The sequence below is a fragment of the Anomaloglossus baeobatrachus genome, chromosome 4, assembly GCF_048569485.1.
Source record: "Anomaloglossus baeobatrachus isolate aAnoBae1 chromosome 4, aAnoBae1.hap1, whole genome shotgun sequence".
NCBI lineage: Eukaryota > Metazoa > Chordata > Amphibia > Anura > Aromobatidae > Anomaloglossus > Anomaloglossus baeobatrachus.
The window spans coordinates 146,635,285-146,649,034 of record NC_134356.1 but is presented as its reverse complement, the minus strand read 5'-3'; the positions used below and the strand labels follow the sequence as shown (position 1 = coordinate 146,649,034).

At 38.3% G+C, this 13,750-nt stretch overlaps 1 protein-coding gene across 6 annotated transcripts in view; it reads right to left on the bottom strand.

Annotated features, from left to right (window-relative positions):
- TENM2 (teneurin transmembrane protein 2) overlaps positions 1–12,599 on the bottom strand; it is a 4,009,156-nt gene extending 3,996,557 nt beyond the window's left edge. For 5 of the 6 annotated variants that reach the window (XM_075344547.1, XM_075344548.1, XM_075344549.1 and 2 more), the window contains exon 1: positions 12,370–12,598. In XM_075344547.1, coding sequence (XP_075200662.1) covers positions 12,370–12,415 — 46 coding nt within the window. In that variant the 5' untranslated portion in view covers positions 12,416–12,598. Of the gene's footprint in view, positions 1–12,369 lie in introns of all 6 variants that reach the window. The other variant, XM_075344552.1, reaches the window with a different exon arrangement.
- Between the last annotated feature and the right edge of the window lie 1,151 nt (positions 12,600–13,750).

The window sequence follows — 13,750 nt, the reverse complement described above, 5'->3', positions numbered from 1 at the left end:
CCCAGCCATTTCTATGGCATTTTGGAAATGCTGTGTCCACGCTGCGGATTTTTCCGCAGCGGATTTCGTGCGGATTTTGATCCGGAAAAATCTGCAACATGTCAATTATTGTTGCGGATTTTCATCCGGATTTTGGCTTTAAAATTGGGAAAAAAAAAAATAAAAATCCGCACCAAAATCCGCATCAAATCCGCGGCAATTCCGCAGTAAATCCACGGCAAATCCGCACCTTTGAAAAGGTGCGGATTTTGCGGGAAAGCTGCGGATTTTGATGCAGAAAAATCCGCAGCTACATTCTCCCGTGGACACATAGCCTTATTGTTGCGTATTTGCGTGCGGATTTTGCCTATTCAATTGAATTAAAAAAATCGCAAAATCCGCAACAAAATACGTGTCAAATCCGCATCAAATCCGCACCTATGAAAAGGTGCGGATTTCGGGGGAATTCCGTGGATTTTGATGCAGAAAAATCCGCAGATACAGAGTCCCGTGGGCACATAGCCTAATAACGCAGCACCAGATAATAGTCATGGCCAAAAGTTTTAAGTGACACAAATTTTGGGTTTCACAATCTTTGCACCTCCCAGCATGATGGAGCACACTGTCTTCAAGCAAAATTGATAAGTGGTTTGGGGAGCGAAATAATGAAAGTTTGACTCCTTAACCAGAAAACTCCCCAGATCCTTATATCATTGGGAACCTTGTGGACAATCCTCAGAAAGCGGGTGGACACGCAAAAACACAATGTGTGATAGACTCCAAGCACTGAGTAGACAAGAATGTCTTGTCCTCAGCCAGGGTTTGGCTCAGAAGCTGATATCCAGAATGCATGGCTGAATTGCTGAAGTCTTGGAAAAAGAGTCAACACTTTAAATAGCGTTTTTATTTAACCTCTATTTGTCAATCAAAGTGTAAAAATTGATGAAATGCTGATAATTGTACTTCAGAAACCATAGGAACATCTGACTAATATATCTAAAAACACAGAGGCACCAAAACTTTGTGAAAAATAAAATTTGTGTCTATCTCAAAAATTTTCACTACGAATACATAAGGCTGTGTTCACATATAGCACTAATGCTGCATTTATTTTTACTGCTGTTTTTATCTGCATGTTTTCTGCAGGTGTCAGGACCAACATGCGCAATAACAATCTTCTGATTACTGTGTTTTTGCTGCATTTCACCTTTATTTGCTCTGTTTAAGAACAGATTCAATGCAGTCATTTAAGGCACTAAAGCCTTGATTCTGCACTTAAAAATATGGCTGCATTTTTTCCATGCTCTTTATGTAAGCCTATAGAGGAAAACAAAAGCACCAAAATGTCCAGGTCAACAGCGTCTTAAAACACACAGTAGGAAAGAGGTTTCCTTAAATTTTTAAACAGAATAAATGTTTTGCACAAAAAAAGCGGAGAAAAAAAATGCAGTATGTATTCTATGTGTGAACATGGCCTAAAGATCCCCCTATACAGAACGTATAAAGGGTGCTTTACACGCTGCGACATCGCTAACGATATATCGTCGGGGTCACGTCGTTAGTGACAAACATCCGGCGCCGTTGGGGACATCGCAGCGTGTGACACCAAGGAGTGACGATCAACGATCACAAAAACGTCAAAACTGTTGATCGTTGACACGTTGCTCCTTTTCATAATATCGGTGGTGGTGCATGCCTCTGGTTGTTCATCGTTCCTGCGGCGTCACACATCGCTATGTGTCACGCCGCAGGAGCGATGAACATCTTCTTACCTGCGTCCACCGGCAATGAGGAAGGAAGGAGGTGGGCGGCATGTTCCGGCCGCTCATCTCCGCCCCTCCTCTGCTATTGGGCGGCCGCTCAGTGACGCCACAGTGACGTCGCTATGACGCTGAACGCACCTCCCCCTTGAAGGAGGGATTGTTCGGCGGTCACAGCAACGTCGCTGACAAGGTATGTGCGTGTGACGCTGCCGAAGCGATAATGCTCGTTACTGCAGCGATCACCAAATGTCGCATGAACAACGGGGGCGGGTGCTATCACGTACGACATCACTAGCTATCGCTAGCGATGTCGCAGTGTGTAAAGCACCCTTAAGGCCAGGTTTCCACAATCAGGAATAGCATCATTTTGGACAGTGTATTTCCACTGCATTCAAAATGCTGCATTGTACAGTAGAAGGACATTGGATGGGACATGCCTATTGTGCATCTTTAGTATTTAGCGTAAACTCCCCTGCTGTGCGGCTTTCCGCATCGCCACATGTCCACAATATATCAATTTTGTCTTGTGGAGCCGCGAGTGCTCTCAGTGAGGAGAACACAGTGAAAGGCCGAAGCCTAAACTCCTGATCGTGGGCACACCCTGTTGCATTCTCCTGTGAAGAACACTCATGTCCATGCAGGAGGGATGATACTGCATCCAGAATAACAGGTAATATAGTGATCACTATGTAAATAACATGATAACACTACACTACGTAATCTATAATGCTCTGTATATAGAGATCATTATAACGCTGCACCAGGTAATATAAGGATTACTATATACAGAACATTATATAACGCTGAACCAGGTAATATAATGATCACTATATACAGGACATTATATTACACTGCACAAGGTAATATTATGATTACTATGTACAGAACATTACATAACACTGCACCAGGTAATCTATAATGTGCTGTCTATAGTACTCATTATATTACTTGGTGTAGCATTGTATAATGTCCTCTATATAGTGATTAATATATTACCTGATGTAGTGTTATATAATGTGCTGTATATAGTAATCATTATAACACTACACCAGGTAATATAATGATCACTATGTACAGCACATTGTATAACCCTGCACCAAGTAATATACTGATTACTACATACAGGACATTATATAACAACGCATCATTTAATATAAAGTTGATTATATACAGAACATTATATAACATAGCAGTAGGTAATATAAAGATCTCTATATATTATATGTCTTATGGCACAGCAGTAGGTAATCTAAGGATATCACTACATATAGGACATTATATAACACCGCACCAGGTAATATAAAGTACATATATACAATACATTATGTAACACCATAATAGATAAGTTAAGGACTACTATATACAGGATGTCTTATGGCACAGCATCAGGTAATATACAGATCACTATATAAAGGACATTATATAATACAGTGGTAGGTAATATAAGGATTACTATATAAAGGACATTATATTACACTGTACCGAGTAATATAATGTTTACTATATACAGAACATTATAGAACACAGCACTGGAAAATATAATGATTACAATATACAGGACATTATAGAACACAGCACTGGGTAATATAATGATTACTATATACAGGACATTAGAGAACAGAGCACTGGGTAATATAATGATTACTATATACAGGACATTATAGAACACAGCACTGGGTAATATAATGATTACTATATACAGGACATTAGAGAACAAAGCACTGGGTAATATAATGATTACTATACACAGGACAATATAGAACACAGCACTGGGTAATATAATGATTACTATACACAGGACATTATAGAACACAGCACTGGGTAATATAATGATTACTATATACAGGACATTATAGAACACAGCACTGAGTAATATAATGATTATTATACACAGGACATTATAGGACACAGCACTGGGTAATATAATGATTGCTATATACAGAACTTTATAGAACAAAGCACTGGGTAATATAATGATTACTATACACAGGACATTATAGAACACAGCACTGAGTAATATAATGATTACTATATACAGGACATTAGAGAACAAAGCACTGGGTAATATAATGATTACTATACACAGGACATTATAGAACACAGCACTTGGTAATATAATGATTACTATATACAGGACATTATAGAATACAGCACTGGGTAATATAATGATTACTATATACAGGACATTAGAGAACAAAGCACTGGGTAATATAATGATTACTATACACAGGACATTATAGAACACAGCACTTGGTAATATAATGATTACTATATACAGGACATTATAGAACAAAGCACTGGGTAATATAATGATTACTATATACAGGACATTAGAGAACAAAGCACTGGGTAATATAATGATTATTATATACAGGACATTATAGAATACAGCACTGGGTAATATAGTGATTACTATATACAGGGCATTATAGAACAAAGCACTGGGTAATATAATGATTACTATATACAGAACTTTATAGAACACAGCACTGGGTAATATAATGATTACTATATACAGGACATTAGAGAACAAAGCACTGGGTAATATAATGATTACTATACACAGGACAATATAGAACACAGCACTGGGTAATATAATGATTACTATACACAGGACATTATAGAATACAGCACTGGGTAATATAATGATTACTATACACAGGACATTATAGAATACAGCACTGGGTAGTATAATGATTACTATATACAGGACATTATAGAACACAGCACTGGGTAATATAATGATTACTATATACAGGACATTATAGAACACAGCACTGAGTAATATAATGATTATTATACACAGGACATTATAGGACACAGCACTGGGTAATATAATGATTGCTATATACAGAACTTTATAGAACAAAGCACTGGGTAATATAATGATTACTATATACAGAACATTATAGAACACAGCACTGAGTAATATAATGATTACTATATACAGGACATTAGAGAACAAAGCACTGGGTAATATAATGATTACTATACACAGGACAATATAGAACACAGCACTGGGTAATATAATGATTACTATACACAGGACATTATAGAATACAGCACTGGGTAATATAATGATTACTATACACAGGACATTATAGAATACAGCACTGGGTAGTATAATGATTACTATATACAGGACATTATAGAACACAGCACTGGGTAATATAATGATTACTATATACAGGACATTATAGAACACAGCACTGAGTAATATAATGATTATTATACACAGGACATTATAGGACACAGCAGTGGGTAATATAATGATTGCTATATACAGGACATTATAGAACACAGCACTGGGTAATATAATGATTACTATATACAGGACATTATAGAACACAGCACTGAGTAATATAATGATTACTATATACAGAACTTTATAGAACAAAGCACTGGGTAATATAATGATTACTATATACAGAACATTATAGAACACAGCACTGAGTAATATAATGATTACTATATACAGGACATTAGAGAACAAAGCACTGGGTAATATAATGATTACTATACACAGGACATTATAGAACACAGAACTGGGTAATATAATGATTACTATATACAGGACATTATAGAACAAAGCACTGGGTAATATAATGATTACTATACACAGGACATTATAGAACACAGCACTGGGTAATATAATGATTGCTATATACAGGACATTATAGAATACAGCACTGGGTAATATAGTGATTACTATATACAGGACATTATAGAACAAAGCACTGGGTAATATAATGATTACTATATACAGGACATTATAGAATACAGCACTGGGTAATATAATGATTACTATATACAGGACATTAGAGAACAAAGCACTGGGTAATATAATGATTACTATACACAAGACATTATAGAATACAGCACTGGGTAATATAATGATTACTATATACAGGACATTATAGAATACAGCACTGGGTAATATAATGATTACTATATACAGGACATTAGAGAACAAAGCACTGGGTAATATAATGATTACTATACACAGGACATTATAGAACACAGCACTGGGTAATATAATGATTACTATATACAGGACATTATAGAACAAAGCACTGGGTAATATAATGATTACTATACACAGGACATTATGGAATACAGCACTGGGTAATATAATGATTACTATATACAGGACATTATAGAACACAGCACTGGGTAATATAATGATTACTATACACAGAACATTATAAAATACAGCACTGGGTAATATAATGATTACTATACACAGGACATTATAGAATACAGCACTGGGTAATATAGTGATTACTATATACAGGGCATTATAGAACAAAGCACTGGGTAATATAATGATTACTATATACAGGACATTATAGAATACAGCACTGGGTAATATAATGATTACTATATACAGGACATTAGAGAACAAAGCACTGGGTAATATAATGATTACTATACACAGGACATTATAGAACACAGCACTGGGTAATATAATGATTACTATATACAGAACTTTATAGAACACAGCACTGGGTAATATAATGATTACTATATACAGGACATTAGAGAACAAAGCACTGGGTAATATAATGATTACTATACACAGGACAATATAGAACACAGCACTGGGTAATATAATGATTACTATACACAGGACATTATAGAATACAGCACTGGGTAATATAATGATTACTATACACAGGACATTATAGAATACAGCACTGGGTAGTATAATGATTACTATATACAGGACATTATAGAACACAGCACTGGGTAATATAATGATTACTATATACAGGACATTATAGAACACAGCACTGGGTAATATAATGATTACTATACACAGGACATTATAGAACACAGCACTGGGTAATATAATGATTACTATATACAGGACATTATAGAACACAGCACTGAGTAATATAATGATTACTATATACAGGACATTAGAGAACAAAGCACTGGGTAATATAATGATTACTATACACAGGACATTATAGAACACAGCACTGGGTAATATAATGATTACTATATACAGGACATTATAGAACAAAGCACTGGGTAATATAATGATTACTATACACAGGACATTATAGAACACAGCACTGGGTAATATAATGATTTCTATATACAGGACATTATAGAATACAGCACTGGGTAATATAGTGATTACTATATACAGGACATTATAGAACAAAGCACTGGGTAATATAATGATTACTATATACAGGACATTATAGAATACAGCGCTGGGTAATATAATGATTACTATATACAGGACATTATAGAACACAGCACTGGGTAATATAATGATTACTATATACAGGACATTATAGAACAAAGCACTGGGTAATATAATGATTACTATACACAGGACATTATAGAATACAGCACTGGGTAATATAATGATTACTATATACAGGACATTATAGAACACAGCACTGGGTAATATAATGATTACTATACACAGAACATTATAAAATACAGCACTGGGTAATATAATGATTACTATATACAGGACATTAGAGAACAAAGCACTGGGTAATATAATGATTACTATACACAGGACATTATAGAACACAGCACTGGGTAATATAATGATTACTATACACAGGACATTATAGAATACAGCACTGGGTAGTATAATGATTACTATACACAGGACATTATAGAACACAGCACTGGGTAATATAATGATTACTATATACAGGACATTATAGAATACAGCACTGGGTAATATAATGATTACTATATACAGGACATTAGAGAACAAAGCACTGGGTAATATAATGATTACTATACACAGGACATTATAGAATACAGCACTGGGTAATATAATGATTACTATATACACGACATTATAGAACACAGCACTGGGTAATATAATGATTACTATATACAAGACATTGTAGAACAAAGCACTGGGTAATATAATGATTACTATACACAGGACATTATAGAACACAGCACTGGGTAATATAATGATTACTATATACAGGACAATATATTACAATGCACCAGGTAATATAATGATTATTATATATAGGACAATATATTACACAACACCCAGTAATATAAGGATTACTATATAGATGGCGTTTTATGGCACAGCATGTGTAATATAAGGATATCACTATATACAGGACATTGTATAACAGCACCAGGTAATATAAGGATTTCACGATATAGAGGATGTTTTATGGCACAGCATGGGTGATATGAGGATATCACTATATACGGACATTATATAACCGTCCCGAGTAATATAAGGATATCACTATATATATAAAACAGTATAGAACCGCACTGGGTAATATAAGGATATCTTGATATACATGACATTATATAACATCACTGAGTAATATAAGGATATCACTATTTATAGGATATTATTATATAACAGCACCTGGTAATATAAGGATATCACTATATATAAGACAATATATAATAGTACCGGGTAATGTAAAGATATCTTTATACACATGACATTATTTAACAGCACTGGGTAATATAAAGGATATCACTATATACAGGACATTATATAACAGTACCTGGAATTATAATGATTACTATATACAGGATGTTTTATGCACAGCACAGGTTATAAATTATATCACTATATACAGGACATTATATAAGAGCACCGGATAATATAAAGATATCACTATATACAGCATATAATATAACAGCACCAGGAAATATAAGGATATCTCTATATACATGACATTATATAACAGCAACGGGTAATATAAGGATTACTATATACAGGACGTTTTATGCACAGCACGGACAATATAAGGATATCACTATATACAGGATATTATAGAACAGCACCGGGTAATATAAGGATCTCTCTCTCTCTCTCTCTCTGTATATATATATATATATATATATATATATATATATATATATGACATTATATTACAGCACCGCGTAATATAAGGATATCTTTAGATACATGACATTATAAATAGTACCGGCTAATATAAGGATTACTATATAGAAGACGATTTATGGACAGCACGGTTAATATAAGGGTACAACTATATACAGGATATTATATAAAATCACTAGGTAATATGAGGATTACTATCGATAGTACATTAAATAACCACACCAGGTAATATAAGGGTTACTATAGATAAGACATTATATAACTGCACTAGGTAATATAAGGATTACTATAGATAGTACATTAAATAACCACACCAGGTAATATAAGGGTTACTATAGATAAGACATTATATAACTGCACTAGGTAATATAAGGATTACTATAGATAGTACATTAAATAACCACACCAGGTACTATAAGGATTACTATATATACCAGGTAATATAAGGATTACTATATATAGGATATTATATAACTGCACTAGGTAATATAAGGATTACAAATAGAGGACTTTTATGCACAACATGGGTCATATAAGGATACCTCTATATACATGACATTATATAACCGCATTGGGTAATATAAGGATTACTATATATAGGATATTATATAACTGCACCTGGTAATATAAGAATTACTATATATAGGGCATTATATCACCACACTAGGTAATATAAGGATTACTATATATAGAACATTATTTAAACAGCACCGGGTAATATGATTACTATATAGAGGATGGTTTATGCACAATATGGGTAATATAAGGATACCTCTATATATGTAACATTATATAACCGTATCGGGTAATATAAGGATTACTATATATAGGACATTAAATAACCACACCATTTAATATAAGGATTACTATATATAGGACTACTTTGCTACTAATGTTGTTTGCCTGGAACCATTTACATGGAGAGTAAAATAATATGCTGCCATTTCACAGCTTAGCACGCACTTAATAAAAACTAAAAATGATGGTTTCTTATTAGTTTTTGGTCCAGTTTATTTCTGATGAAAAGAATAATGAATTGATTGTGCTGCTGGGAAGAGTCCCCATAATTTCGCCTCAGATTAGGCGGGTGCTCCTGTACCCTATGTAGTGTATTGTGGCACACTCATGTGTAGGTCCTGGTTCACACTCGGCGGTCCTCAGATCTGTCAGTAGATGGAAGACGTCTACAAATAAATACTTGTACAGATAGAGGTCAGTGCTTACTTGAAATTGCATCAGTAAAATATCCATCTATGCAGTGCGATTACCGTCCTCTGGGATGAATTTCTCATTTTACCACAAAGACTCCTATCATAACTGCTTCATATCAAGAAGTGCTTCTGGTTTTCAGGTTACAAGCAAAATTCACATTCCGCTTTCTCTATTTTTATCCTTCCCTTTGGACTTTAGAAAGTTGTCTATGTAACTAGTTTTCCTGGAGCTCCTCTATCCGGAGCGGGGTGTTTATTAATATCCTTCTGCAGGTCTTTGTGCGTTTTAATATGTCTCCAATATTAATCAGCCCATTAATGTGGGCATCTGCCTCAGGCCCCTTAATGGCCATTCCAGGCTCCTAGTTCACATCTCCACTTTGCTTACAATTCATTGGTGTTACGTGTTCTGCATTTCAATTAACCCTTTCCATAGACAATTCCATTTGCGTGCATTTTATAAAGGACTTACCCTACTTAAGCAACTGCTTTAACTAAAAGGCTGAGATTTACCAGACAAATGACTTAAAAATGGAGAAAACAAGCAACACATTTAAGGCGAGGTGGCGCAGCAGCGTCCTGAGCGCTCAGCATTAAACACAAAGGGAAGGTTTCTTATATTCTTCAGCTTAATCACCCACTCAGGTAAGTGGTAACAGCAGGTACTGTGATCGCTGCTACTCTCCTAATGCCAATGTTCTATGCCATGTACCAGGCTATGCTTTCTCTGCTCTGTAGCAACATCTACTGGTGAAAGTGCAGCAAGGCGTCCAGACAGATAGCAGGCAGGTGCATGGCTGCTGCTGGTGACAAATGGCCAGATAAGTGCCCCTTATTACAAGCGGCCTTTATTTGATAATTAATCTTATATAACACCTGCAATAATAACAGTTCAGGGAAATGGGAGAAATAAATGTTAGTTGCAAAGAATGAAGATTCTCCAGAAATATTCTCCATATGCCAGCAATAATACTAGAGCTAAAGGAACAACATTCCCACAATACTGCTGAGGCCGGTGTGAATGGGTGTACCTGTGTGTATAGATATCACAGGCATATTGTGCGTGTAGATCTGTGCGTATATGTATTGTGTGTATAGATATCACAGGCATATTGTGCGTGTAATATGTATTGTGTGTACATAATGTTCTTATTGGGTAAATAAAGAATATATTTAGCAGACGTGTGTGTATATATATATATATATATATATATATATATATATATAAAAAATATATATACAATATATATAATGTATGGTATTTATTACCTAGACATCTACTCTATGTATTACAATCTGTTATTCCTTTAAAATACAAATAATATTTAGCTGTTTCGCATTCTACACAGCCCTCTGTAATCCATTCACACTGCCAAGCCTGACCCTACAGAAACCCCTAAACGCAGGTAGAGCCAGCGTGACGACTTTACTTAGACGCGATCCTACCTGTTCTCTCTAAATATACAAGCCCTGAGAATTCATGGAAAGCACAGGTTTGTTTCAGAACATATGGGATGCCATTTGGCTCGAGCATTACTACAAAATCTAATAATCAGTTGGGAAGGCTTTCTATGAACTCATTGAGTGTTGAAGTTCCCTGCTGCCTACTGATATATATATATATATATATATATATATATATATATATATATATATATATATACTGCTAGAGCAGGCTGGTGCCAGCCACATAGCCTGGGGGTGTGCTGGGGGATGGGGAGAGGACAGGGTGCCGTCACATTCCGTCCCATACAGCTTATACGGTAATGTGCCATGCGGAAGATGCCTCCAGAAGTCCAGACCGTGCAGCGTGCCATGGGAGAATAATTCCATCTCCTCTTCCTGCAGCAATGAAAGCCTGATAGGATTAGAGGACAATGCTGGATATTCAGGGAGAAAAAAAATCAATGGGTGCCTTGAAAGCTGGGCAATCAAGATAGTTTTTGTGAGCGGAGCTATACGGGGTCATCTCATTTATCATGGCATTCTTACATATGCCAAGTGCACTATGGATATCCAGCTGCCACTAATGCCCACTGCATACAGAATAAAGCCTGCATTTTGCTACTTTTTGGGATGGAAATCTCAGCGTTGGTAACCTGTCCTCAAAACTCAATGAATAAAAAAGCAGCACAAAAAAGTATCAATAGTAATGGTGCCTAGTGGGCATCTCGCCCAAGTTCACCTCCTAACTTCAGCCCCAATCATTAGGGCGAATGAAAAAGACTTCATTTTGCCTAGATGTCAATTGTCAAGGAAACTTCATTCCTCAATCGGCATTACCCTAGTGCCCCAACAAGAGCCCATCCAATGCCACCACTGCCCACAGCAAGGGAACAATCTGCTCAGCAGCAATGTAATCCGCCTCCTGCCAGAATAATGCCTGTGATGGAGCAGGAGATGTCCTGGAATACAATGCAATGCTTCCTAGGCAACTGCGTGCCAAGTCGCCATAATGTGCAGTCCCAGCAATAAGCATGGCATAGCCTGCAGGCGAGGATGGCCATGCGCCCGGCTCTGCACCCGCACAATGCCGCGCACTCACCTGCCTCTGCCGCGGGCTTCCTCCCCTTGGTACCCGGCTGCAGCATCGCTCTCCTTCCAGTCCCCGCCACAGTAATAGGTCCGGTGGGTGCTCGAGGACGCGGCTCCGGCGCTCGGTATCTGCTCCTGGTCCCGTGCTAGTAAATCCGGAGGACAGGAGCGGGAGCGATGTGACGGCGCTCAGTGCTGAGCACAAGTGAGAGGGAGACGCTGTGACTGCGAGTGAGGAGCCTCACACATGATGACAGCGCTCCGGCGTGAGCTCAGAGGGACGAGTCACCGGAATGTGACGGCACAGGGGCAGCACGGGAGCAGTGCACAGCCTCCACACAGGTACAGCACAGGAGCAGTGCACAGCCTCCACACAGGTACAGCACAGGAGCAGTGCACAGCCTCCACACAGGTACAGCACAGGAGACAGTGCACAGCCTCCACACAGGTACAGCACAGGAGCAGTGCACAGCCTCCACACAGGTACAGCACAGGAGACAGTGCACAGCCTCCACACAGGTACAGCACGGAGACAGTGCACAGCCTCCACACAGGTACAGCACAGGAGACAGTGCACAGCCTCCACACAGGTACAGCACGGAGACAGTGCACAGCCTCCACACAGGTACAGCACAGGAGCAGTGCACAGCCTCCACACAGGTACAGCACGGGAACAGTGCACAGCCTCCACACAGGTACAGCACGGGAGCAGTGCACAGCCTCCACACAGGTACAGCACAGGAGACAGTGCACAGCCTCCACACAGGTACAGCACGGAGACAGTGCACAGCCTCCACACAGGTACAGCACAGGAGCAGTGCACAGCCTCCACACAGGTACAGCACGGGAACAGTGCACAGCCTCCACACAGGTACAGCACGGGAACAGTGCACAGCCTCCACACAGGTACAGCACAGGAGACAGTGCACAGCCTCCACACAGGTACAGCACGGAGACAGTGCACAGCCTCCACACAGGTACAGCACGGAGACAGTGCACAGCCTCCACACAGGTACAGCACAGGAGCAGTGCACAGCCTCCACACAGGTACAGCACAGGAGCAGTGCACAGCCTCCACACAGGTACAGCACGGAGACAGTGCACAGCCTCCACACAGGTACAGCACAGGAGCAGTGCACAGCCTCCACACAGGTACAGCACAGGAGCAGTGCACAGCCTCCACACAGGTACAGCACGGAGACAGTGCACAGCCTCCACACAGGTACAGCACAGGAGCAGTGCACAGCCTCCACACAGGTACAGCACAGGAGCAGTGCACAGCCTCCACACAGGTACAGCACGGAGACAGTGCACAGCCTCCACACAGGTACAGCACGGAGACAGTGCACAGCCTCCACACAGGTACAGCACGGGAGCAGTGCACAGCCTCC